Genomic DNA, 22,192 nt, shown 5'->3' with positions numbered 1-22,192 from the left:
AGGAAAGAGCGGAGGAGGGGGACAAAAACTCCTCCTCTGTTCTTTGACAGCCCCACAAATTGAGGAAAACCGGAGAAAGGCACGGCCGACGAAGCCTGGGGAGGAGTTGGGAGATTGAGCGTGCTGGCATGGCCCTGACAATGAGGAGCAATTGTCAAAATGTAAACATCCCGTTGAGGTTGGCGACAGAGCAGCAGGGGAGGTGAGGAGCAGGATCAAGGCATAATCTCAGCAACCGAAAACGAAAAAGAAAACTGCTCCTTTTATTTCAAGCAAGATGAGTTCAGATTGAGGGGAGACAAAATAACAATAAGAGAGTGTTTGGAGAGGAGAGATAGTGGAAAATAATGGCAGCAAAAACAAAAACATTTAGAGATGGAGGGTACGGAAGCGGAGACCTGGGGAAACTGATGGGATTGTAGCTGTCATTATGCCCTCCCAGTAAAGCTGATTTACAAACTAATCTGTTTTCAGGATTCAGTAATAGAATAGATAATTACTTGTGAGTGAATGCAGAGGATTTCTGCAGAATGTGTGTACATGTGCTTTCTATTAGAGAATGCTAATTACTTTCTCTGACTGCATGCAAACATTTACACAATCCAGTGAGTTTTTCTTCTAAATAAACTATTGTTTAGAGACAAATGATTTATGTTACAGTGAAGACTATTTAAATTCATATTACCTTAGCCAGCTTCCATCCCTCCACCGCCTCCTCGCCGCTGCTCCGTCCCTCAGCTTTCACCAGCTCCTGGCTCCACCCCCTCAGGCAGCCATCAAACTCCTTCAGCCGCTCCTCCAGGCAGGCGGTCAGATGGTCGTACTCTTCGTCCGAAGCTTCGGCGGCGGCCAGGGCTCCCTCCAGGCCGTCTCTGGCCCTCAGGGCGGCCCCCTCCCACTGCTCCAGAGCGTGTGACAGCGCCCCCAGCTGTCGGTCCATGGCCTCGCAGCCACCCGCCGCCGTGTGCTCCGCTGTGGTCGCTGCGCTGCGTCGGACCCGGCTGAGGCGCTCCCGGCCCTCCAGGAGTCGACACTTCACACGCTCCTGGAGAGAGGGAAAGGAAAGTTGCTACGGAAACTGTGGCTAAGGAAACTGTACTCTCAGGATGCGTGGTCTGTGTTTAAAGCTGTAGTGCTTCACTCTTATGTCTATTTTTATCTTCATGTCTGACTCTTTGATTCCTCCTGCTCATCATTGGTGCTGATGTTGGGTCTTTTGTTATCTCTGGGATCTTAACCACTTTTTCCTCTAACCCTTTGGCTTCTATTTGAAAAGTAAACACTGAATGGTGATGAGGCAGTAAAATATGGTTAAAAAAGAGCATCTGATCAGTGTGAGAACAGACAGTTATCAGTATTAACTTTGTATGTACAAGAAATCCTCCAAATTGCTTTAGTCAGTAGCTCGGCAAACACACATTCATAATGTGATAATTAGGACGCATGTGTAAAATTAAAATGCAAATCAACATCTCCCTACATATTTTTTCACCACAATAGCTGAGAATTATTCAACAGACAATAAGATAAGCACTGCTTTTAATTCTTACACAATAATTATCAGTAATTTGCACCAGAGATGCAACCCCCACACAAAAAATACAACCAAAACACCTGGATATATTTGGCACTGATGTGGATAATAAGCAGATAATCACTCTCTATTTTGTCCCTGGATTCTTCTGGTTCAGAGTGAGACTGAAATCAGCTTCAGTCATTATGACCTTTAACATTTTTGTGTTTCCTGAAATTTATACACAATAATTTGACAGGTTTATTCTTATCTCAAAACTTAGTCAGGTTGTGTTTGTTTTTTTGTAGCGCGTTTCATGGGTTGCTGTAGCTACAATCAGCATGTGAAAGAGGAAGATCTACTACTAATTTTTCATTTTTCACTCAGATTTCAGCTACTTTCCCAAAAGACATCATGTTTAACACCTTGAAATGGGTGCAAATTACAAAAAATAACTCCCACTGGGCGTCTACTGTACTTACCTTTTAGATGAAGAATCAACTATTTAAATAATTTTTTATTCCTCGATTTTTTTCTGGATTCAAACTACTACTCCTATTAATGATCCTGTAGCACTTCTTTATTGTTCAATGTTCCTTTACTTTATCTTTAGAATTCAAGCTCACAAATAAATCTAATCTCTTTGTGTTATGGTTCTCAAAACAGTAATTAAAATCAACAAGTAAGACCTGACACAAAACTCAAAAACCAATAACACCAGTAAAAGCCTCTCTACTAAGATAAACAACCAACTGGACAATTCGACTGAACCTTTCATCTGTCCACACTTTGGCACAACATTAACAGACATGCTGGATGAATAAACTTTAGTTCCCACTGACTTGTTGGTTGAAACTGTAGAAAATTTATGATTGATTCTTCTGAAAGACAACCGTTTTATTAATTTTTTCAAGTAATTTGACAAAAAAATAAAATAGCAGTAGTAGTAGAGATGCTGAAATAATTTTTGATCATTACCTTTACTTCTGATAGTTTTTTCCCGATGGAGGCGGAGTCTCCTGATGTATCAGACCAATGCTGCAGCTCTTTCCCAGCAGACATCAGCCAATCGGTGAGCTCCCGAACAGCTTCCAGGTAGTCCTGATGCTCCAACACCACCGCCTGAGCCAGACGAACTCTCTCCTACAGAAAGGACACAAAGATTAAAGTTTTTCAAAATACTTTTACTCAAAACAATGAGTGTAATTAAATGTGGTGGCATTTACCTCAACCAAAGCTGTGAGATGATCAAACTGCACCTGTAGCTGAGTGCGAGCACCATGGTTAAAGCTGGCATCAGCAGTCTTTTTGAACAGTTCTCTGGCTTTTTCCTCCAGGCTGGAGAGCGCCATCTGGTGGTCTTCCAGGTCAGCCATTAGGGCTCTGAGTCTCTCCAACTGGGAGGCCTTCTCTCTGGGTCCAGGCTGTGGTGGGAGTGGTGCGCACACCTCCCTCTTCACAGCTTCCATCCATTTTTGCAGCTGAGCAGCACTTTCAAGGTATCCCCCCCACTGAGACACAGTCCACTCTAATCGACTACAACGAAAAAGAGTATATCACCGTATGTATCTCTGACATGTCTGACTTGAAAGCAAAGAAAAATCACTCAAAACCACAATTTACATTTAACAATCTGTTTCATGACCAAAAGATTTTATCTGAAGAGTTTAAGATGCAGTCAAGATCATGGATAATCTCCTTAAATCTTAAGTCATTATTTCTAAATTGTCAGTACCGCTGGCCAAGTGTCTTGATCCTCTTTTATTGGAGGGGTTCAAACACACACAGACAAAGATACACACCCGTAATATTCCTTGCCATCTGTCACCCCCACGTGCACAAACACCCAATATCCACACAGAGACACCTCTCGTTCACCTGCTACCCTTCGCCTCCTGTTCCCGCTTTCCTCTTAAAACACAAACACTCCCCCCCGTGTGACCCGCTGTTTGCCATCCCCCATTTAGCCACTAATGAGATCAATTTTTTTCCTAACAGGAACTATAATTGCTCAATTAAACACACACACAAAGCAGGTCATGTGCATTGCCTAGGCGCGTGCACACATGAAGAGGGCAAACTAAGACATATCAATCAGATTTAGAAAACAAGACGAATATTTCTCATTATGTATTTACCCTAATGGTAATTAATAGGAATGACACACACTCTATCATGATGAAAACAACAAGCTCCCCACTGTGAGGACTTTCTGGCACACAGATGAATTGTCTCTAAGATGGCCATAAGGCAAATCTTTTAATGGCAAATGATAAAAAGCAAAGTTGAAAAGGGAAGAAATGAATAAAGCAACAATACAAGCGACAAAGTGATAAAAATGAAGATCTCTTTAGTTTAAAATGTTGCAATTTTCTTCATGGATCTTTCTAAATCTGAATTGACACTGACTTGCAAATGTATTTATATTTTGCCAAGTTATAGTATCAATCTATTTTGTGGTTCTGTTTTCTCGGTACTCTATAATAACACAAAGCAGAGAAAAATTGTGAAGTTAAAGGGAAATGACAACCATTTTTAAGGTTCCCGTGTCAGTCTCTACTGAAGAAAGGCATTCCCACAGCATGATGCTGTCAGCACCATGTTTCACCATAGGGCAATTTTACATGATATGTCAGCCACATGGTTCAAATTTGGTCTCATCTGACCAGAGTACATTTTTTAACTTGTTTGCTCAACATGTAAACTTATTAATTGGATGAAATGTGGAGGTAGTAAAAGGTAAAAGGGGGAATTCCTCCACTTCACTATTTTGCATTACTCTTTGTAAGTCTATTCTATAAAATCCATTGACGTTTGTGGTTGAAATATGACGAATGTTAAAAGGTTAAATGGGTTAAATGGTTTAGCAAGACAGTGTAAGTTCATGCAGTAAGTTGCAGTACCTGTGGCAACTCATTGCAGTAACCAGCAGTGTCGCCCATGCATCCTCCACTTCCTGCAGCTGAGAGCGGACCACTTCCTGTCCACCAGCTCTGTAGCTACGCAGGGCAAGCTCAGCTTTACCCATCACCATATTCAGCTTCACCTCCCCTTCTCCCTTCAAAAGCAGGATGTCCTGTGCAAACAGAGGAGAGTCTCTGAAAACTGGAAATAGACAAAAGAACTGGACCTGGAAAGGCTTTTCTAAAACAAACAGCCCCCTCTTGTGTCTGATTTAAAGAAATCTGGATCCTAAGTAGCAAAGTTTATTGTAACATTTATTAAGTGTAAAGTTCTTGACACCCTGTGTCTCACCTGCACGGTCTCCAGTCTCTGCTCCAGCTGCTCTTTCGTTCCAATTGTGCTGTCCACGGTTCCCAGTCTCTCTTGGATCTCCTCCAGCCAGGCCCAAACTCCCTGGAGGGTGTCTCCAAAGGCCTGGCTCTCCTGGCAGCCCTGCAGTCTCTCCCTGGCTGCCTTCAGGAGGCCTTGGTACTCCATCTGGAGCTGGCCCGCCACTCTGACCTCTCCTCCCGAACCGCGCCCGGATTCAGAGAGAGCCTGGGCCTCCTGACAGACACGCTCGATGGACTCCCTAGATAAAAAGAAAGGGAAAAAAATATTACTCCGACAGCTGATCTTCCAGCATGTACAACATATGGCCCCGGGCATCCCCTCTTCAAACCTTTGTGCTATCAGATCCTGATTTAAGTTCTCTATTCTCTGCAGCTCATCTGTGGGATCTGAGGCTCCTCTCTGGCTCTCTGTCACAACAACAGGCTCGCTCTTGAGGCCGAGATCAATCTTCTTCAGCCACTCTCGTGTATTCGCCACACAATCATCAAAACTAATACAGGGGAAGGAAAAAAATGCATTGAATAAAGATTTTCTATTAATGTTTCATCAGAGCTGTTGCAGCTTACTTTTTCAAAACATCAATGCTCTCTTGCAGGTCCTGCTGGCTCTGACAGCAGCTGTCCTGGAAATTCTTCCACTCTTTCTGACAGGAGGAAAGACTTTCTTTGACCTGTGCCGCTCCAACTTTGCTCAGGTGGACCTGAAGTTTCTCGGCTTCTTTACGAACCTGAGAGAGACACTCTTCACCCTTTGACATCTGCTCAACTGAGATCTGTGGTAGGAGAGAGAAACATGTTACTTTAGCAATGACAAATTACTGAAACAGTCCCTCTATTTTTTTTTTTTTTTTTTTTTGTCACCACAAACTTTGGCTTGTTTTAAATGATGACAACACAAAGTAGGGCTTTATTGTGAACTGGGAGGAAAGTGATACATTTCATTTTCTAACAAGTAAAAATCTAAAGTCATGTTATGATTTTGAGGCACCCAGAACCCTAATACCACTAAATAAAATACAGATAATCCAAAAAAAAGCAAACTTTTATATATATATATATATATATATATATATATATATATATATATATATATATATATATATATATATATATATATATACAAGGTATCTAGCCAGCAGGTGAAATAGGAGCTGATAGAAAACTGGAAGATTTGACAAATTTATTGTACTACTGCAATGACACAAATCACACAAGAGAAATACAGAATCAAAAGTACCTTCAGTCTTTGTAACTTGGCTGTAAGGAGGATGACATCTCCTGATTGATTAAAACAATCTTTCAGCTCCAACTTCAGTTCTGTGAGCCACGACTTAAAGTCTTGGACAAGCTCTGTTTTGAGGAGAAGAGAAAAACAGATAAGCTGCAGCCCAAAAACCATGTGTGGAGAAGTTACAGAAGTGGGCACAACAAATAAAGGCCAGAGAAGATTTAAAAGTCAAAGGAGGAGAAGAGGAGAGGTAATGTGCTAAGGCAGATGGGAAGTGTGGGAGTGTCCACAGCATGCAGACTTGCTGCCTTGGCAACAAGCCTGAAATGGCTCCCTCGAGATCGGATGTGACGAAGTCGACATTGCTCTCCGAGGCACAGGTGTGTGTCGAAGCGAAAAGAGTGCATCAGTGTACCTGATAATGTGCATGGACGGTGTGTGGGTTGTTGTGGGAGGATTGAGTGTCCTCTAGGGAAAAACGAAGGATAATCAACCGCAAATCTGTTGCACAGCTAACGCGAACGAATTACACTGCTTTGAGTAATTGTGCTGTGTTCGATCGGCAGATTATGAGATTTTAAACACTCTTATTAGTCTAATTTCACTTCTTCTGGGAACACGTTTAGATTACTACTCCTTTTTGACAAATCACCATGTTTATATGACTAAAGATATTACACCTTTCTAACCTAAACCCACCCGTCATGTCTTACCACTGAAGTGGAGCTGTAATCCATCCTGCAGGGTGCCTCTGGTTTTGGCACAGCGCTGGGCAACAACCTCTGTTCGCTTGGCGATGGAGGTGAGATCAGAGGAGAGGACTGAAAGCTCCTGAGACGGATGCGTTCTGCTCAGGGAAGTCAGGGCATCTCTAGCCGAGTCCATGTCTGCCCTCTGTCGCTGCACAACACTCTGCAGGTCCTTTAGTGGAAAACAGTGAGAAATCAAGAGTTACGACTGTTGCATCATCTACATCTCAATTTAATTTACTGTTTCTATGCCGCACAAGGGTAGCACTTTGCTCAGAAAGTGATGCTTTATTTCTGGAAATAGCATCTTCGGGATAAAAGGAAGCACAATGTGAGTGACATAAGGATTTTGAAAGCAAAAGGTATCACTACAGGAATGGTAGACGAAGTAACCAAAGTATTATCAGTGCTTAAACTAAAGTTAATAACAGTATTAATATCACCTAGGATATTGTGGGAAAGTAAGTGGGCAAGTCACCTAAACCCAGTGTGAATGTAGGCAAGTACAGCTCAATAAATGAGACTAAATTGCTTTGATTTGTCAGTATGACTCAAGAAAAAACATTACATAAGTCTGTTTAGCATATTACAACAACAAGAGAGATGTGTCCTGCTATTCTTATGGATGCCAGTTTGAAAAATACCCTACATGCTCTAATGCCCTATGCAGGTTGTTTCTGCTACAGCTTGCTTGACAACAGTAAGTCATGAAAAACTTCCTGTTAAAGAGACTCAGTGAACATGTGGGAGTGGGTGCTCTGAGTAGATAAAAGCAAATCGTAACTTTTTGGAGAGTATGTAAAATTAACTCTGAACAAACCACCCCTAAGTAGTGGTGGCGTAGTGGTGGCAGCATCATGCTGGGGGCAATGCTTTTCTCCAGTGGGAACAGAGAAAGGCTGGTCAGAGTTGATGGCTGACCAGCCTGGAGCTAAATAGAGGAAAATCCTAGAAGAAAACCTGTCAGAGGCTCCAAAACACCTGAGGCTGTAGCAGATGTTAACCCTTAACCACAGCATTGATCCTAAAATTAACACCAAATTCCTTCCAGATATGTTAGTAAACATTTCGTTTGTTAATGTCAAAGTTGTCTTATTTGCTAAAGTACTAGCATTATTTACTCAATATTGAATCATATTGTTATGGAAGATCAGTTTAAAGCTTAAACATGCCCCAAACTGAACAGAATAAAATGATAAAGCTGTACCTTCACCGTACAAATGTCTTCGAGGGAACCAGCTTCAGTGAGGTCCGACAAGGATCCCTCCACAACCTCCAGCCGCTCGGTCATCTGGGACATCAGGTCATCAAGTCGCTGCTTCTGGAAGTCGAAGTAGGTCAGGGTGTGTTTGGCCTGGTTGTACGCCTCCAGCGCATGGAGCATTTTCTTCCTCAGATCCGACTCCAGAACCTGGTTAGGTAAAATAAGTTTATTAAAAATAAAGTTTACACTACCTAAGCTAGTTCAGAATGCTTGGTAAAGAGTAAAGGTTGCTTAATAGCAACTCTGTGGTGCAGAATGTTGATTTTATGTCTTACAGCCAAAAGTTAACGGAAATAAATAGAGCATCAACACAGTTTGATCTATTTAAACTTTGTAGATTTTTTGCTTAATACAGATGAAACTGAATACAGGTTCCCATAATATTCACCTGCATTTGTATTGGCGTCTCCTGCAGTTTGGCTCGTTCCTTCAGCTCTGCCACTCTCTCCTGCAGAATATCCAACATCTGCTCCCTCTTCTCCATCTCAACCTTTAGTTCAAAGTGTGAAAAATTGAAATTAAGCCCACTATCACCTCCCTGAACACCTCCTCTCTGTCATCACCATCCAGCAGGCGCTAACCTGAAACATGATAAGACAGGCCTCGGCCGAATCCTTGTCGCTGAGTCTGGCAACGCTGTCAGAGAGATCGGCGATGGACCCGCTCATCCACTGGTTGATGTCGTTCTCCATGGCCTTCAAGTCATCCCAAAGTTTTACGCAGTAGCTGAGCCTTTCTGTATTTGTCTGGATTTTCTCTGAGACCTGAAAGAATAAAAATGCAAAGACGAGCAGTTTGAGTGCAGAGCAGAATGCGTCTCAATCAAAAGCAGAGGAAGGGTCTCGCTCTTTTGTTTTTTAGCCGCCTCCATCTCTCCTTAACAAGGGATGGTGGGCTTTTCAGGGAGGTGGAGGAAAAATGAGGCATAATTAGTTTGACAGATGTGGGAGTGAGACATGAGGGAGCGACGTAAAAGGAAGATAACCTGTCTAGACGTGTTTGTTGTGCTGTCTCATTTGTGACAGTTGAGGAGATAAATAAGTCCTAACAAAGGAGAAAATGTATAAATAAAAAATAAATCCTGGAGGTAAATACCAAAATGACCCTGGTTCCTGGCTGAACTGAATTGTAGATAACAAATTTCACTTTTTTGAAAATCAATTCATACTCTTTTGCTCATCATAGTATTTCCAATCAAGACTGTGATCTGATTGTTCCTGGAAAACTTATTTTAATTTGCTGATTCTAAAACATCTGTGATTACATATACATATACAAGCCATTAGTTTCTGATTTTATGAAGCAGTTGTTTGCCTAAAGAAGAGACACAGTACAGCCTGTGTTTTTAAGACACCACTCACCAGCAGCCACTGATCCCTGAGAGCTTCCACTTCACTCAGGACAGAAAACATATCCGAGTTGGGAACCCGCTCCAATTCTCTCTGCAGGTCCTCAACTGTGGAGATGAGCTGGTCCATGTCGTCTTGTTTTTCTCTCAGTTCAGCTTGGACAGTTTCATGCTGCATGGACAGACACCAGAGCACAGATATTGATAGCAGGCTGCCACTAGAGGGAGAGATATGATTCAAACTGGAGGGTTAAAGCCATTTGGATCCAGTGCATTTCATAAAGTCAGTCAGCAACTGGACCAATCCTCTTATGAAAGAAGTTTTGACATATAAAAATAAAAGATTCATAATTTTAGTCAACATGATCACAACTAAGGGTTAATAAAACACCAAAGGACAATTGCAAAACCTAAAATATATATTTTTGCACAAATAAAGCCAACAACTCTTGTGAAATTTTCTTTCATAGTTATAACTATGCAGCCATCACATTTTAAACTTCTGGATCCATGTGAGTTCATCTGGTTGCAAAGAACCAAATAAAAGTTTTTTTTCCAGCACAATATTGTACACAAAAGGAAAGAGCAAAAATATGAGAAGATACAGGAGAGTTCCTCCAGTAAAATGCCACAATGGCAACTGGGTGCATCCCAGATCTCCCACTGAAATATTCCAGTGTCCAAACAGAATGGAATGTCTTTCCCGATTTATGGCTACAGAGTGCCAAGTTTGCCTCCTTTAAATGCAATTCTGAATTTCTGGCACACATCCATTAAAAAATGCTTCAGGAGATGAAATCAACTTAGTGCTCACTGATTACTATCCATACAAACATCTGTTGGATCCAGAAAGCACGAGCCTCGTCTGCCAATTATGAATTTTATGTTCTGCATAAACAGTCAGCAATTAATCACAAACGTAATCCAGATTCATACATTACCATTGCTTTATGCACAACAGGCATCCTACGATCTAAAACTATGTCTTGATTAGGAAGGTAATAGTTACCCTCAGTCCTTTCTAGAAAAAAATAATTATTTGAATTAATAGCTACAAATATAGTTAAGTATTTTAAAAAATCAATAATAATGATTTACCAACATTGTTTTCTCTAAAAATAAACTTCACTAACTTGTGTGAAAACACTTCTGGCGTCCTGAGCGTTATGGTTGTGGTCAGGCAGATTGTGGGCAACAGCCTGGGCATTTTCCACAACAGTGATGATGTTCGACTTCAGATGGAGGAACAAGCGGAGAAGGTCGACCACAACGCCGCTCTGCTCCTGACTGCAAGAAAACAGAGAGCACAAATTTAGACAGCACTGATTGGCAAAAGTAAAATGAAGAAGTCATCCATCATTCTTTCCTGGGTTTACCTATTTGTTATTGTTGTATTCAGATTTTCCCAGGCTGCCTTCACCAGTGCCACCTCTCTGAGAGCATCAGCTGCCAACTCGCTGTCTCGCTGGACAAGCTGGTTCCCCTTCTCCTCTAACCATCTCTGGGAGTGCTGCAGAGACTGCAACTCATCCTCCAGCTGGACGAAGAAACGCAGCCTGGGGGAAACCGATCCAGAACAAAAACAATGGGGATTATCTGATTCCAGCATTATACATCTCATTGTTTTAAGACGTAACATTAAAATGACTTTGTCCATCTGGCTGGAGTCTGGCTGCTACTGAAGATGGCAGATAGAGTCTGCCACCATTTAGATCTCTCCATTAAAGACTTACAGGATGTATTTTACAATGTGAAATCATGCAAAAGTCATCCCTCTTTTTCTATTTCTATTTTTTCAAACAACGAATCAAGTATTTTGATGATGGTTTGATCCGACCTGATGGTCTGTCAATTGTTTCATTTGGAGTTTTTTGGCTCCAACAAAATAGCTGTACCTGTTTTGAAATGCCTGTACAGAGCACTCTCTTGTCTCCTCTCGCCTTGCGTCATCTTCTAGTTTCTTCAAACTCTTCATCACTTCTTCTTTCCTTTCTCTGAAAGAGCACCACAGCGCCCCTAAAGCATCCTCTTCACTTTGCCTCCATCCAACAGCCCTCTGCACCTCCTCCAGAGCCATCATGAGGCCCACCGCCAGTCCTCTGCAGGATGTTCTGCTCTGAGGATCGCTGGTGTTTTTGGAACCGGTCGATTCTGTACCTAACAGGTGCAGGTGTGCCTTGCTCAGCATCCCATCCAACCCAACAGCCTCTGCCTCAAGTCGGGCCATGTCTTTAGAGACTTCCACAATCCCGCAATGCAGAGCTTCAGCTTTAGCGTGGTCCCAGCTCCCCCTGCCCTCCACCGCCTCGTTAAGGTGGTGCAAAGCCTTAGATGCTGCCTCACGCTTTGCGAGGAAAGTCTTTAATTTAGTCAGGCTCTCCTTACGGATGAGCAAAAGACGCTGGGACTCATTGAAGGGTTGCAGACAATCCTCCGTCCAGGCCTGCAGCTGCTGTTCAGCCTCTGGAGTGGAGCGATGGAGCAGAGACGATTCTTTCTGATTCAGGGTTTGACTCAACAATGTGTTTTCCTGCAGCTGTGCCTCATGCTCCTGTAGCATTACAAGAAAAATGTACATACAGTACTTGTGTAAAGTCAAAATTAGTTTTTAAAAACTAGTATACAGTAGCTACATGTAGATCACATGTACATGTGTTTTGAAAATGGAAATTGTTGGTTTATTACCTTTACTTCAGTGATTGCAGCCTCAAGATCTGAGATGTGAACATAGGGAGAGTTTCTTAGGACAGACAGGAAGTTTTCACTCCTTTGTGCCACAGTAAGCAGAGCCTGATCGAACTGGTCCAGCTGATCCAGGTGCAGCTCTAGCAGCTTACTCCTAAAGAAGAATTAGATGGCAGATAAAGGGTTATATCTATACAGTTACTATTTTTGACTAAAAAACCCCATGAAAGATTTTAATTTTGAGATCCTTAAATGAAATAAGTATTACCTGTGTGATATACTCATATTCACAGAAGTGTATCTCTCCTGAAGCTGAGTAAGGTCATAGTTGAGCTCCCGGAGTCGAGCTTCATCCACTGTGGTGTAGAGACACAGCTGGAGATTTTCAATACCCTGGAGGAGTGCTTCATAAGACGGTGTCTCCTGCTGCATTTCCTGAGAAGTGGGAGTTCAACAAAAAGCTTGACAGAGGCTCTGAACAAAGTCACAAAAAAAGCAACAAAGCATTAGAAACTTTGTCTACATGTTTCCTGTGTCCACTTTATGGGATGGTGGCAAATTGAAAAAGGGGGCAATTTGTGGCTTTCTCTAAACAACAGCCTCATTCTTTGCACTCCGTTATGAAGGCTGAGATTAAATTATCTAGAGTTGGACTCTGCCTACAACTTCTGTAAGCAATTGGTCATATTACAGCCAGGAATTTCACATTTCAGACACTTATTTGTTAAAAATGTTTTTAAAAAAATAGAAAAACATACATTATTATCTTTATTTTTTACATTTCCAAGCTGCTCTACAAAATACAAAAAAGACTAAGGTGTAACAATATTTGCAACAAAATCAAGAAGTCTATTTTACCTGCACATTTTGGAGTTCATTCCTCAGTTTTACTTTATCTGCAGAGAGTAATTCGGTTTCCGGGCAGCACATGGATTCACATCTGATCAGCCAGCTCTTCATGGAAGCACTCTCTTTTTCATATCTGCTCATTCGAATTCAGATTGCACAATTGTAAGAGAATAAAGCTTTCTTTAACAGCAGATTACCAAATAACCTTTCAAATCAATATACACACACACTCTGTAACACTATATACTGTTTGTTCTTTTCAACATGAATCTGCATCAGTGGAATGGTAAAAATATATGTATGCAAATCTACAGAGAAGAGAGTAAGTAAGAACAGAGTAACACACAGGCATACATGCCTTAAAAAAGATTTGCGGCAAGAATATTATTTATTTTTAGAGTGATTTACTGACACGTCACACTAAACTGTAGCCACTAGTCTGGCTCCTTACTTTCTCTTCACAAAAACAATCAATCTGGTGCAAATCTATTCAGTGTCAAACAAGTGACAAGAAAAAGAATATAATTAGAAGGGAAAAGCCAATGTTGACAGGGAAGCAGACAGAAAGACTCAGACAAGCTCTCGCTCTACTACTTCACACTAAAATGAGAGAGTCTTTCAGAGAATAACAGAGGAAATTGACAAGAGATGAGAATTCAGCAGAAAGGACACATGCACAATAACAAGGGGAAATTGCAATATTTATACAAACAGTATAAGAGATGTGTGTGTGAGCAGGAACTAAAAGATGACAGGGAAAGGCTCAGGAAATTAAAGATGAAAACCAAAGCAGCTGCTTTTGCTTTAAAAGGTTTGGAGCATTGTTTTTGGAATTGACAGAAACCAATTAGTAATCTGAATAAAAGCCACTCAACATGACTAAAGAGAGACATTTTCCTACAGTACAAAAGTAAACAGTTATAACGACTAACATCTATCTAATTATTTTATGCAATTTTGTGGTGAAATGTATCCATACCTTTGCCACAGCGCTAGAAGACTCTCCAGTGTGGATTGCTTTCCTGCAGCCTCTCCAATTAACTCTCTCTGTTGCTTCTGGAGGTCAGCCACCTCCTCTTCCAGCTGGCTGCCCTCTCCAAGCCTCTTTGAGGCTGAACACAATGCCATCAGCCTTGGTTTCAGCTGCTCAACACCCTGGCAGATCTCCTGAAGTGAATAAAAATATACTGGTGATGAACCCCGGAGCAGATAAGAAGTTAAACCTTAAACACACAAAACGTTACTAAATACAGGGATAGAAAACATAAAGACACTTTAACTCTGGATGTGTCTGTTCTCACCATGTGATCCTGGAGGATCTTGTAGGTCTCAGTTGATGATGTACAAGTGATTGGATAGTCCAGTTTTTCTTTCAGATCCCCCATCGTTTTCTTTACCTGATAGTGGACAAATATGTCCGATTATATTTGAGCCGAGCTATAAAATAAACACCTTTTCACATTTTGTAAGTTTGTCCACCTGTTCGAGGTTATCATTGCATCTCTGCCTGTAGGAGGCGCTCTGGTTGAGCTGTAAGCCGACCTGCTCTGTCCTCCCCATCAGCTCGTCACAGCATTGCCTCGTCTGTAGGAGTTGGACACGGATATGTCTGGCTTCTCCAGGGGTCACGAATCTGGACAGGGTCTCAACGTCGGCCTCCATCTGGACAAGAGTCGTCCTTCTTTCCTCCAAACCTTCACCTATCATCTAGAGAAACAAGAAGCAGCAAAAATAATGATTGTGAGAATCACATATTTGATTAATCTGCTATTCCCGCAGAGAATTTCACTAAATACATACATTCCTAATTCTGTTCTGAAAATCTGAAATTGACAGGACTGGGATTATAATAATGATAGACATCATGATGAACTAATTTTCTCAATCTCTACATGTGCTGACCCAATTTGTTTTTAAGTTATGCATAACATCCATGCAGTTACAATTTGCTATCATTTCCACATGCATATTGCATACCAGAGAAACAGTGCTTGAGCTAAAGGGATCTTTTCACCTTCTGCAATAAATTTAGAAGCTTTTTAATTTTGCATTTACTAAAAAAAAAAATTATAAATAAAATTTACTGCAGCCCACAGCTAAAGTAGATCAGGAAATTCTTCAACAGCTCTTATAATTTTGGTCAGAACTTCACATACACTCATTATCAATTATTTACTTGTTTTGTTTTGTTTTTAGGGTGGATTATACAATGAGCAAGGTCAGTGGCTACAAAAAGTTAAAACTGGATGTTCAATTTAAAAATTGTTAATTTTCGCTAATACACGCAAGTTCAAAATTGTACTACAAGGCGCAAATATATGCATACAGTCAATCCAATATTTGAAGCTTGTTGCTCTCTAAAAAGGGCATGTGGGACATTTACCCAAATATTAGTGGGAGTTTGAGTATATTTGAGTCTGTATTATAATCTCAATCTTGTTTTAAATAGAGAAAAATCAATTCACCCTAACCACAAAACTAATAATGATATTCATGCTGATGATGAGTGTACTTAAACGTCTGATTGCAAAACAAACAAAAACGATAGAGGAAACCCATACCTCCACAGTGTTAATGTGAGCATCTAGAGGATCAGAGGAGGATGTGGAGCTGACTGCATCCAGTTCCTTCTCTTTCTCATTGATCCACTGAGAGAGCACCTCTGATTCTCTGCTGCAGCTCTCCCATTGCACACACATCTTCTCAAGAAGGACAAAACTGTGAAACAAAACATCTGGGTCATTAAAAGAATTGCTAAACACACAAAAGTTTGAATGACAGGACAGCAGACTCAAATCAAACAACCGTACTCACTTATCTAAGAGTACAATTGATGATTCATGAGACTTATGTCCTACAGTTACTGGAACTTTGTTATCCCTGTTTGTTTGAACACATTATTCAGCTGAATACAAATTACACCATATAGAGTCACTGAAAGGAGGCATACAGGCTTAAAAGGAGAGGAAACAATAGGTACAAACTTCTCTTTGAGTTGTTTCTGAAGTTGTGTGATCATTTCTCTGGAGGACTCTGCCTGCTGTAGAAGACGACTCTGAGTTTTTGGCCCAAGCTGAATATCTTCTGCCTTCTCCAAAAGGATATCTGCTCGTACAGAATACTCCTCGAAATCTATGGAAAGCTCCTGGAAACAAAAACAATGGAAATGATAATGCTCACAAAGTGCTTTAAAATCAGCTTTTGCTAATACTCAATTAAGAAATTGTATTAAGTACATAAAACATACCTTGAGGTGCTCCAGTTCACTCCTCAGGCTCTCCAAGCTATTGAAAATTAGTTCCTTGTTTAGTTCACTTTCAGTGTTCGTAATAAATCTCCAAATTTCCTCTCTTTCTATCTCAAAATTTTGCCAGCAGCTCAGGGTTGTCTTCACATGATGAAGAAACAAAGGAGATATATAAGTAGAGAAAATTTTAAACTAGAAAATTAAATTTACTGTTGTACAAATATTATCCAAATAGTCCAAAACATTCAGTTTGACTTATTTCCATGTGGGAATCCATGTCAATAACTATGAAATGTTCATGCAGAAAGATTTTAATTAGCAGTGAATAAAAACATCCAATACAGCACACAAACAACACTGAAATCATATGCACAGGCATAGCAATCAATGTGTGGTTAAGATTCAGCAGAGGCAAATCAATGACTGCAGCATAAATTTCACTGGGTCTGCTCCTTTCTAGTTCGCTGGTGGATGACCCGACTAGAGGTGATGGCAAGTGGTGAGGGATGAATTTATTGCTTAAATAAATCTCTTTAAAACAGTGATAAAACACCAACAATCACAGCAAACAGAGTTATTAAATCTAAACAAAAAATAAAAAATGCTGCAAAAACATAAAAAAGACCCGAAATGAACTAATTGTACTGATCAGCTTAGACTTAATCAAATTCAGCAGATTCTCTGGTTTCTCCGAGGGATCCTACGCTTTTTAAGTCAAAATTACATAACAATTTTTTCTAGATGATTAATTGTCCCAGTAATTATTGCAATAGACAATAAAATTGGTGTTTAGTGGACACTTTCAAGCAATATATTGATAAAGACATAATATTGTAAGTTCACCCTCTCAAATATCAGCAAACATTATTATTTTATAAAACACTTTGCACTCAAGATATTTAATATCCGAAATGAAATACAAGAACCATAAACGCAACCTTAAATAAAACACACACACTACTGAAACCACCAATAAAATGGATGATAAAGTCTCTAAACAAAATTTCCCTTCAAAAATTATTTAATCATCAAAATGGAATTGATCGAGTTCATTTTAATTGATCGTGTGATTAATTGCTTATTGCAACAGGTTTATTTCAAGCCCAAATAGAAATAAAACAGGAAAGCATGCAACATGCCGCCCATCCACTCAGCCAAACAAACATTCATTTAGCTCTCTACCTGCAGGTTCTGCTCTGTCGTTCCAGATTTGAGGTCAGCCTCGCTGAAAGCTCCCTCCAGTTCACGCAGAGGCTGACTCAGTACCTCACCTGTCTGCAGCTGGCGGCAGTGAGTCACCAGCTGCTCGGCCTCCTTTCTGTTAGCATGCAGCCTTCTCAGGTGTTGCTATGACACATTAAATGTGAAATTTAACAACAAAATGAAATGCATTTAGCTACCATAAATTCACAATGGCAGTAACTTTTTTAAAGTCCTAAACTGAACGGCGGCGACCCAGCCAAGTTTGCAGTACCGTAATTCCGCCACACTTTGCGCTATCTAAAAAATTCCAACGATTTCTGAAAGAGGAGACGTTGCGCTTTCCAGCCAATTTTAGGTTATTACGGTAATTCTCTCCCCCCCCCCGCCACCCCACCCCTCTCCGTAGCAGCGAGTGAAATTAATATGAGGGGCATTCTTTTAATAGACAATAACTTTGCTTAGTTCCAGTTGTTATGGATAAATGGGCAAATATATTTACTCACAGAACATTGAAAGACAATTAAAACAAGCAAAATTACCCAAGCGGAGACTTTAAATTTAGAACATAAATTAATACAAGGTTTTGAAATTGTGAAAAATAAAAAAGTGAGACCCACCTGGTGAATGAGGTAAAGTTGTTTGGCCTCCTCCAGATTCTCGGCATTCAGAATCCTGCTGGTCTGCTCCTCTGCCTCCTTTCTTGCCCTCAGAACTTCCTCCAAAGCACAGTGAACTTCATCCCTCAGCCCCTCACAATGGAACATAGCAGAGCCTTCTTCTCCCAACTGTGGTAAAGCAGGAAAACATCAGGTAATGAATTAAAATGCTAATAAATAAAGTGTTTAATGCTTATAATAACAGACTCTACCTGACAGAGTGACGATAAGAGGGACCGTAGGTCAGTTGAAAGTTTAACCAGGGCTGTTCTCTGTCTTTGGACTTCCAGCTCTGAGCTAACCTCTGACAGCCTGGCAAGGCGACTTTTTAGCCACAATAGGCTCTCCTCTCGGCCCATCAAGGCTTCCTGCAGATTCTGAAATTGGTGCAAGCACAAGAATCCAAATGGTTAGAAATCTAATCTCTGAGCTTTTAACAGCATTCGGGTTCCACCTTCTCACCCGAACAGCAGCATCAACTTGATCCTGGTGATGGGAAGTCACTGCTGTCTCTCTTAGTAGCCTCACCTGCCCTCTCTGGGATGACAGCCAATCAGAAAGCTCACAGAACCTGCAATATTAAAAATAAAACTAATTTCCAGCCATCTGATAACCAGTGGGTAACTCAGGTATGCCTCATTGATCTTGAGCACCTGTCGTTCCACTCTTTCCATTTGTCAGGGTGTTGCTCCAGTTTCAGGTGAGTGACTGTTATTTGCTCAGTAACCTCTTCTACCGCCCTTTTAGTGGAATCAAGCATCCGATAGATCGGGTCATTGTCAGGTAACTTATGACACAGATCCTCCATGTTTGTGATTCTTTTCTCACACAAAGTCAGAGGTTTGCGTTCCCTGAAGAAAGTCTGGAGATGAAACAAGAGAAAGTTGATTGTTTGAGCTCTTTCTATTAGATTAATGCATGCTTTAAGTTTCCACAAAGTCCAGGGCTTACCCTGTGCTCTTTGATAACTCGCTCACTGGTGCAGGTGCCTGACAGAGCCTGTATCTCTCTTTCCAGCTCTCCTCTGCAATCCTGAAGAATCAAAGCCACTCGACTTCTCTCCACATCCACTTTTAGTCGGAGCAGGTGAGAGGGAACCTCCGTCTGGAGGTCCTAAAAGAAACGCAAATCATACCCAGGTTAAGAAATATATTTTCTGGAATACATCTCATCTTTCAATGACAAACAAACAGCCCCCAGAGAAATTAAGCATCAACATAATGATGATTTCATTTCAGTCTAATTGGTGAGGAAACTTTTTCAAAAGCACAGGCCTCCATTGTTAAGTTAATGAAGTATAGGTTATGCACCTCAGGAGATATTACGTGATTATTTACAGTGTTAATGCACGTTGACCTCTGACCTTCCAGTGCTTGTGCAGCCTACGGACAGTTTCCTGCAGACCCTGCTGCTCCTCTTCAGGTAGGATGTCTGTCAGCTCATCACAGGCTTTCAGGAACACGCTGAGCACCCGCTGGTCCAGCTGACCAAAGAAATCCTGCAACAGGAGAAGAGAGAACATATTAAAAGTGAGGAGAAGCTAAAAAACACCTGAAGAAATGCCATAGAGTCTGCCACCCTGTGTGCGTTGTCCAGCTCCATGGAAAGCTTTTTTGTCTGATTTAAGTTCTACATACAAAAAACCCGTTAGCATTCTTAGCTCAGCCTGAAATAAGCAAACTTTAAGAACAATTAAAATGTTATTTTGCTAAGCCTTCCTGAATTACTTATTAGTTTATTTATATAAGTGATATGGTTCTTTTGCAATGTTCTAAGATATAAAACAACAGAAAAATTTTATTTCAAAAATCTTCATTTTTATTTATTTCTGTTTAGGCTCATTTGGAAGTTGAATCTTTTTGTTGTTGTTGTTCTAATCTTTCCTTTAAATGAGTAAGACTCTTGTAAGCTTTGTTTTAAAAGCCCTGTTTTAAACTTTAGGGACAAACGTAGATTCCCACCTTTCCTGCAAAGGGAAGCGTGCAGCACCTCACTATCTTCAGAATAAGAGAAATAAGACTGTTCAAAAACCACAGATAGTGGCAGAAAATTTTTTTGAATTTTAAAGGATTTAAAATGTAGATTTAAGTTTATGGTTGCAGTAATAAAATTAGGAAAACCAAAGGAAATATTAAAAATTTATCTCTAATACTGAACTGACAACATTCAGAATACTGAACTGCAACTGACATTTAGACTTTAAAGTTAAAAAGTTTTAAAGCTATATTCTTAATTTTCACATTCATCCTTGTAGGATTATTTGAGATGTTGTTTTTGGTAAATTACAATACCATAGTACTTCAAAATACACCCTATGCTTTAATTAACATACTCCCTTGCCACTGTTCTCCATTCATTTCTATAACAGGAACTAAATGTAGCAACCTGAAAAACATATATTAAAGTAATAAATGTGTTTTCACAGATTAACTACCGGCCTTGTATGCTTTATGCCTAACTAGTGTTATTTATAGCTGGAGGTGCCGATTTGTTCTTACGGTGTGTTTCCTCAGTAATTCCTCTGCGTCTCCAGTCTCCTTCAAGCAGCTCTGAGCTTTCTTCAGCACTCTTTCCAGCTCATGCCGTGATTCCTCAAACCTCCTCCTCAGGCAGTTATTGGCCTCTTCCCGCCTCCTCCATTCCCCGACCTCCTTAAGCAAAGCCTGAGAAGATGTTAACGGTGATCTTAATGGGTCCCAGTGGTAAAATGAGGTAATTACTTTGTTTGATTTATAAAAAGCTAATAAATAATGAGAGATGTGATGGAAATCCAAACTACAGATACTCTTGGTGGTTGTTTTGATGTTTATTTAAATTTTTATATATATATATATATATATATATATATATATATATATATATATATATATATATATATATATATATATATATATATATATATATATATATATATATATATATATATATATATTATTTACAATGCAATACGTCTACTGAATGTGAGGCATTCTCTTAACAGATACAGTAAGGTTAGGACTGACCTGTGATGATCCTTGAATTTCGGAAACTCTCTTTTGCAGTGAGGACATGTCGAAGTTTCGGAGCACCTTACTGTTGCCAAGCGATTTCTCCAGCGTCTGGTGATTTCTCTCAATCACAGAAAGACATCGCTTACAGCTTTGCTGCTGGTTCAGCAAATCCTGAGGCAATCGGGATAACAAAGTTTACATCAATGGTGGAAAAACGATATTTTTATTTTTATTTTTTTTATTTATGCTGTAATAACTTTACAAATAACATTTTATCTGCATTTATTGAAAAGAGCCAAGTTGAAATAAAACATGGATTCTGTAAAAAATTAGCAGTATGGAAAAATGTGATTGGGAAGCATATTTTTCTCTAAACCATCATTGTCTTGGTAGTTATTTTGTAGTAAGGTATAATTTTTGCTGACTTGTGTGTAGAGGGGTAGAAGAGACAACCTGCAGCCAACTCACTTTTAAATGTTTTTCTCTAACCCTGCTCCTCAGGACCCGCTACACTACATGGTTTAAATGGTTTCCTGCTCCAACAAACTAGATTCAATTACCAGGCATCTGCAGAATTTGATGAGAGCAAACCCATTAATTTACCTCTGCCGTGTTGCACCAAGGTATCATCTTAAGGATGCAGAGCAGAAGCTCCCAAGACTCTCATTAGGAAAAAAATGCTGCTCAACTGCAGTGCTACCAAGTTACTCTTACTCTCTACATCTCAACAAATCAATACAAGACACAAAAATCTAAAGTTATGGAAATTACTGCAACAAAGTAATATAAATTTTAGTTTATGAAAATGTGAAAAACAACACAATAACAAAAATACTGGATGAGAATAAAAAACAGATGCCTAGAGCAGGGATACATCTCGGGGTAAATTTTAACTTAAAGTACAAAACCAGCTAAATTAAGTGATGCAAAAAAAAAAAAAAAACCTTTTAAAAGTGAAAATAAAATATTCTATTTCAGATATTAAAACCAATTATGTATGATTTTGTGTTGAAATTTTTAACTTTGACTTAAGCATCCAACTCCCATAATAAAACATTTTTCTTCAACTTATTGTTGCTTTCATTTTGGCTAACTGGTTTCCCTATATATTTCAAATTGTTTTGCTTCTGCACACTTCCATAGAAAGTATTACTTACTCATGTT

At 40.0% G+C, this 22,192-nt stretch overlaps 1 protein-coding gene across 1 annotated transcript in view; it reads right to left on the bottom strand.

Moving 5' to 3' along the window:
- Nucleotides 1-22,192, bottom strand: part of syne1a (spectrin repeat containing, nuclear envelope 1a) — a 140,154-nt gene that overhangs the window by 80,528 nt on the left and 37,434 nt on the right. The window contains 34 exon segments of the mRNA XM_044106937.1: nt 686-1,045; nt 2,492-2,656; nt 2,740-3,049; nt 4,417-4,589; nt 4,769-5,048; nt 5,139-5,300; nt 5,377-5,582; nt 6,047-6,159; nt 6,751-6,958; nt 7,994-8,197; nt 8,439-8,540; nt 8,632-8,814; nt 9,412-9,570; nt 10,532-10,685; nt 10,775-10,954; nt 11,294-11,949; nt 12,084-12,237; nt 12,352-12,518; nt 12,942-13,065; nt 13,912-14,099; nt 14,234-14,329; nt 14,412-14,639; nt 15,494-15,650; nt 15,917-16,077; nt 16,180-16,320; nt 17,362-17,526; nt 18,000-18,167; nt 18,251-18,415; nt 18,501-18,609; nt 18,692-18,900; nt 18,990-19,151; nt 19,402-19,536; nt 20,537-20,701; nt 21,041-21,199. Coding sequence (XP_043962872.1) covers nt 686-1,045; nt 2,492-2,656; nt 2,740-3,049; nt 4,417-4,589; nt 4,769-5,048; nt 5,139-5,300; nt 5,377-5,582; nt 6,047-6,159; nt 6,751-6,958; nt 7,994-8,197; nt 8,439-8,540; nt 8,632-8,814; nt 9,412-9,570; nt 10,532-10,685; nt 10,775-10,954; nt 11,294-11,949; nt 12,084-12,237; nt 12,352-12,518; nt 12,942-13,065; nt 13,912-14,099; nt 14,234-14,329; nt 14,412-14,639; nt 15,494-15,650; nt 15,917-16,077; nt 16,180-16,320; nt 17,362-17,526; nt 18,000-18,167; nt 18,251-18,415; nt 18,501-18,609; nt 18,692-18,900; nt 18,990-19,151; nt 19,402-19,536; nt 20,537-20,701; nt 21,041-21,199 — 6,468 coding nt within the window.

This window comes from Gambusia affinis, linkage group LG22 (genome assembly GCF_019740435.1).
Source record: "Gambusia affinis linkage group LG22, SWU_Gaff_1.0, whole genome shotgun sequence".
In the NCBI taxonomy this organism is placed as follows: Eukaryota; Metazoa; Chordata; class Actinopteri; order Cyprinodontiformes; family Poeciliidae; genus Gambusia; species Gambusia affinis.
This window is presented reverse-complemented; position numbering and strand designations above follow the sequence as displayed.